Source organism: Cololabis saira, chromosome 16, assembly GCF_033807715.1.
Source record: "Cololabis saira isolate AMF1-May2022 chromosome 16, fColSai1.1, whole genome shotgun sequence".
Lineage (NCBI taxonomy): Eukaryota > Metazoa > Chordata > Actinopteri > Beloniformes > Belonidae > Cololabis > Cololabis saira.
In genome coordinates, this window is record NC_084602.1 from 39049022 (window position 1) to 39055021 (window position 6000).

General features: G+C 54.0%; 1 protein-coding gene across 2 annotated transcripts in view; it reads left to right on the forward strand.

The window, feature by feature from the left end:
- Positions 1-6000, forward strand: part of LOC133462674 (tubby-related protein 4-like) — a 30974-nt gene extending 24974 nt beyond the window's left edge. For both annotated transcript variants that reach the window (XM_061744031.1, XM_061744030.1), the window contains 2 exons: positions 1035-4477; positions 5608-6000. In XM_061744031.1, the coding sequence (XP_061600015.1) occupies positions 1035-4477; positions 5608-5724 (3560 nt within the window). In that variant the 3' untranslated portion in view covers positions 5725-6000. The remainder of the gene's footprint in view (positions 1-1034; positions 4478-5607) is intronic.

Below are 6000 nucleotides of genomic sequence, written 5' to 3' on the forward strand. Positions count from 1 at the left end.
GTTTTGGTTTTGCTGCACTCGATCATGTCCCCTAATTAGTTGCATTCTGCTCCTCCAGGTGTTTCTTTTTAGTACCACTTACTTTTCCAGCCTTTTATTGCCGAGTCCTGTCTTTTTTTGGAGACTATTACTACCACCGAATTCGAAATTAGCTAATAAATGAGCTAATAAAATGGGTTCATGAGATTTACAAGTCATTTAATTGTCTTTATTTACATTTTATATACAGGACTGTCTCAGAAAATTAGAATATTGTGATTTTCTGTAATGCAATTACAAAAACAAAAATGTCATACATTCTGGACTCATTACAAATCAACTGAAATATTGCAAGCCTTTTATTATTTTAATATTGCTGATCATGGCTTACAGCTTAAGAAAACTCAAATATCTTATCTCAAAAAATTAGAATATTCTGGGAATCTTAATCTTAAAATCTTATCAACTTGACACCGACCCCCCCCCAACCGAACTAAGTGTCCTTGTCAAATGTATTTATTAAGTGTTGAATGTGCAGTGTCTACAGTGCTGTTAAAACCGTAAGGCGGGGAGTGCCGGGCCACGCGGGACAATGCCCCCCACGACCCGACCCCCCGCCCCTTCGCCTATGTGCGTATGAATCGTGTAGGGGGGGAAGGAGGGGGAGCAGAGGCCGAAGCCAGGAAGCAGGACCAGCAGAGCCGGCCCTGGAAAGACGCCCACGTTCCCCCACCGGCCATCCAGTAGACGGGGGCCGGCCCTCCGAAGAATAAAGACAATTAAATGACTTGTAAATCTCATGAACCCATTTTATTAGCTCATTTAGTAGCTCATTTTGAATTCGGTGGTAGAAATAGTCTTCAAAAAAAGACAGGACTGGGCAATAAAAGGCTGGAAAAGTAAGTGCTACCACAATATTTTTACCACTTTACCACGATATTTTAATTTTCTGAGACAGTCCTGTACATTTTATATAGCAAAACCAAACCAAACAAAAATATTGACTTCTGACTGTCTTTCCGTCTGACTGACAACTACATTGTGCTCTTTTCAAGTGATGGGGCCGTCCGGGGTGTCTGGAGAGAACCCTCCCTGCACCGTCAACATTCCCATTGCTCCCATCCACAGCCCGGCTCAAGCCATGTCTCCAACTCAGAGTATCGGCCTGGTTCAGTCTCTTCTTGCTAATCAGAACATCCAACTCGATGTCTTGACCAATCCGACGGCCACAGCTGCAGTAGCAGCTGCGGCGGCGGCAGCCTCCGCCCCTGCCACCGATCACAGCCAGGATGCCGTCGCCACACCTTATCCCGTGCCGAGTAGATACTCAAACCCTGGCCAGGGCATCTTCAGTGGGATGGAGATGGGTCCCCTTCTCCCTGGTACTCTACCTCCTCCACCGCCTCCTCACCACCTGCCGCCGCAGCCGCACTCGCAGCGCTCTCATTCGCAGACGCTTCGCCAGCCGCCGCCTAAACAGTCGCAGCTGCAGCAGCAGCAGAAAACTCATCACCATCAACAGCAGCAGCAACAGCACCACCATCAGTCCCAGTCGCAGCAACAGCTGCAGCTGCAGCAGCAACAGCTGCAGCAGCAGCAGCACCAACAGCTGCAGCAGCAGGTGCACCACCAACAACAGCTGCAGCAGCAGCACCAACAGTTGCAGCAGCAGCACCAACAGCTGCAGCAGCAGCACCAACAACAGCTGCAGCAGCACCAGCATCAACAGCTGCACCTCCAGCAGCAACAGCACCAACAAGACCAGGTGCAGCAGCAGCACCAACAGCAGATGCAACAGGGCCAACAGCAGGTGAGCAGCGGCCACCAGCTGCAGCATCAGCATCAGCATCAGATCCAGCAGCAGCAGCAGCAGATGCAGATGCAACACGAGCAGATGCAGCAGCAGCAGCAGCAGATGCAGCAGCAGCAGCAGCAGATCAGGCAGCAGATCCAGGAGATGAGGCAGCAGCAGCAGCAGCTGCAGCAGCAGCATCAGCAGATCCAGCAGCAGCATCAGCAGATGCAGAGGCAGCACCAACAAATGCAGCAGCAGCTGAAGATGCAGATGTCGCTGCCTCCTCCTCCATCCGGCTATCCGACCATTTCCCTGCAACAGGTCCATATCCTTCCTCAGATGCCGCCCCCTTCGACCGACCCGAGACTCGACAGATTGGAGCATGCGCACACGCTGAAGCCCAGCCTCCCGCGGACTCTACCTCCCTCCTTCGCCGACGCAGACGGGTCTTTGGAGATCCAGATGAGGAAGGTAAACCCTCCCCCACCCTACCCGGGAACTGTAGTGTCTGCTGCTGCAGCTACAGCAGCTGCTACCCCTCAAACGCTCGTCACCAACTGTGACAGCCCGAGTGTCCTGGCGCCTGATCCCTGCCTGAAGAAGGACGAGTTTTTGCTTCACCCCATCACTCTGCAATACCCAACACCTCTGGGGTACGAGAGGATCACAACCTTCGACAGCAGCGGCAACGTGGAGGAGGTCTGTCGGCCGCGCAGGCGCCTCATTCGCAACCAGAACACGTACACCGTCCACAGCATCGGGGGGTCGGCCACACTCAAAGTCACTTCCTCAGACAGCAAAAAAATTCAGCTCCCGTACAGCTCGGCAACTCTTAGTCGTCTGTCCGTCCCTCGATACTCCATACCCAGTGGAGACCCCCCTCCTTATCCCGATCCTGCCAATCAAGTGACCGCCACGCTCCCTGCGCCTCAGAGGATCAACAGCAACCTGATTCACGCCACCCTACGTCGTGACCGCAGAGACACAGGGCTCAAAGTGCCCCAGATGATGGAGAGCTCCCGGACACTCCCCACCAAGGCCAAAATGAACAGTGCATTATCGCTCTCCTACCAGCAGAGGGCGCCCACCGCATTGTACACGTGCACGCAGTGCAGCAGCAACAGCAGCAGCACCAGCGTGAGCGTGAGCGGCGGTGGACCCACCAGCAGCGGGATCGCCGGCGGCACGGTGGTGAGGCAGGACTTCCCGCCGGGGAAAGGAGCCCACCACAGCACCATCATCGTGCACTCCAAAAGTGCCTCGCCGCTGGCGTCCCAGTCGTCCTACAGCCTGCTCGGCACCATGGACAACAGCCGGGACAGAACCGTGTACGTCAACTCTGCCTTCACGGAAGACGAGACTCTGAATCAGCAGTGTCACCTGGAGAAATCGGTGCGTCAGCTGACTCTGGCCGACGTCAGCTTGACAGTCAAACGCCCTCCGCCTTACCAGTGGGACGCCTCCGCCGCGGACGACTTCTGGCTGAGTGCGGACCAGACCATGCTAGCCGCGCCGCCGGGGCCCCATAAACCGCCTCCGCTCATCATCGGCCAGGGTCAGCACCTGGACATGTCTCGCCTTCCCTTCGTCCTCACGACCAAACCTCCCGCCAGTCCTGGCACCGGCACTCTGGCCTTCCCGTCGGGATACCAGATCGCCCTCTCGCCGTTCCCCCCGAGCGTGGGCCACGGCGGCCCCCCGCTGCAGACCTTACAGAACCCCCCGCCTCAGTGTCCTCCCAACGAAGTGGTCACCCCGGTCTCTTTTGCTCAGCAGGACCCCGGTTTAGTTTTGCCGCCAGGCTACCCCCCTAACCTGGCCAACCTGGCCTGCTGCCCCCTGCCGCCCCTGTACCCCGGAGCCAGCTCATGCGCCGGCCTCCAGCTGCACCCCGTCAGCCTCCACCCCTGGAACCCTTATCCCTGCCCGCCGCCCCTGCAGGATCCCCCGGCGCCCCCCCTGCCGACCAAAAACCATCAGGTTTTAGAGAAGCCGATCCTGTCCCCACCTCCGCCCACCGCTCCGCCGCCACCGCCTCCCTTGCCGCCGCCTCCTCCGCCCACCGAGTTGCTGCCGTCCAAAAGTGCCGCGGAAGATCTAGCAGAGTCTTCCAACGGCTTCCCGGAGCCGTCGTCCCTGAACGAGAGCCCCGTCCCGCAGGAGAGCGAGCGCTTCAACAAGAAGAGCCGCAAGCGGCTGGACAGCCGGCCGGATGAGGCCAACGTGCCCACCGTCTCCGAGGGCCGGTCCAGGAAGGACGGGCGCGGCGGGCTCCCCGACTTCAACAGCCTCATCTCCAGCCCTCGGCTCGGGAGCCGGGAGAAGAAGAAGCCCAAGGGGCAGAGGGAGCAGCCCAACAAGACGAAGAAGATGAGCCGGACGGCCAACGAGTTCCAGGACAGCTCGGAGAGCGAGCCGGAGCTGTTCATCAGCGGCGACGAGCTCATGAACCAGAACCAGAGCAGCAAGAAGAGCTGGAAGAACAAGCGCAGCCTGCGCATGGCCAGCGAGCTGGAGGAGATCAAGTGCCGCAAGGCCAACGAGAGGGAGGACCGCAGCCTCGGCAGCCAGGGGTTCGTCTACGTCATGGCCAATAAGCAGCCGCTGTGGAACGAAGCCACGCAGGTGTACCAGCTGGATTTCGGCGGCCGAGTCACTCAGGAGTCGGCCAAGAATTTTCAAATAGAGCTGGACGGTAGACAGGTACCGTGGCAAACTTCTGTAGTAGTCTGACCACTATTTTCTTTACCATTTCAGCTTTATAAATATGATGATTTCATGAAATCGTTCTGCATGACATTCTCTAATGTCTCCCATTTCGATGAACAGAGGCCCGGTCCCAATACTCCCACTATCCCTACTTTTCAGCCCTACCCCTAAATTTTGCGCGTTCCCGTGAGGGTAATGGTGTCCCAATTCCTCTTTTCACCTAGTGGTAGTGGCTTAAATGAGGGTTAGGGGGCATCAATCTAGCCCTTCAGAGCGAAGGATTTCAGATGCTCACTAGCTGACCTAGGGCGGGAAAAATTTCCCAGAATGCTTTTCGTCGTCATTTGCGGACTGAATCAAAAATAAAAAAACATGGCAGACATTTCTTATTTTTTAGTGAATAAAATCAATATTTTTAGTTAGTTTCTGCATAAAAATGCGTTTTGATTACATTTCTAGTGAGAAATATATATTTTACTTTCATAATATTCACTCAGTGAATGTACATAATCACTCGCTTGGTTGTTGTTGCGAAATCTTTTTCAAACCTCGCCAGAATAAAGGCTGATTTATGGTTCCACCAACGCAGAGCCTACGGCGTAGGTTACGTGGCGACGCGCGCCGTACCCTACGCCGTAGGCTCTGCGTCGATTTAACACGGAACCATAACTCAGCTCCCGAGCCGGCAGGCAGTTCTCATTCTGACATTTTTGGATCAAATTTCTTAACAGGCGTTATTTGGATAAACTGAGCCCACGTTGGGGATCTTAACGGTTACTTTTACGCCTGAAAAAATATTTAAACTTAATAAAGTGGCATATTAACAGCGCTACAGCGGAAATTAAAACTCTTTTAGCTCTGGGCTTCCTGATATGGAGTGACGTTTGTGCAAACGTAACTACGCAGTCACTTACGTACCCGAACGTAAACCACGCAGTGACGTAGCAAGCAAAATTTAAGGGTGGTGCTGAAAAGTAGGAGTAGTGGGAGAATTGGGACAGGCCCCTGGGAAGATTACAAGTGCCCTAAAATCTGTCCCTTCTTTCTTAGGGCTAGTGGTAGAAAGTAGGGGGTGTATTGGGATCGGCCCTTAGTCTCCCTCTTCCTCTTCTTTGCTCCTCCAGGTGATGCAGTTTGGGCGGATCGATGGAAACGCCTACATCTTGGATTTCCAGTATCCTTTCTCGGCAGTGCAGGCGTTCGCTGTGGCCTTGGCCAACGTGACCCAGAGGCTGAAGTGATGGGATTGTTGTACCGTTGCACCGTTGCACCGTTGTTGTACCCCACTCCGACATGCGGGGGTACAACCGAGTAACTGAAGTCCAGGTTTGGGTGTACAGATGAGTCGCAGCCCGTGGTTTAAACATCTTTTAGGTCGGTGTTGATGGAAACTGTCAGTTTCTCCATCATTTCTCCAGAATCTTCTTTTTGTTTTTAGTATTCAACAACTCTTTGATTTTCAAAAATGCCCAAAAAACAACAACTTTGTGGTACTTTTGAAACTTTTCAGGAGGTTC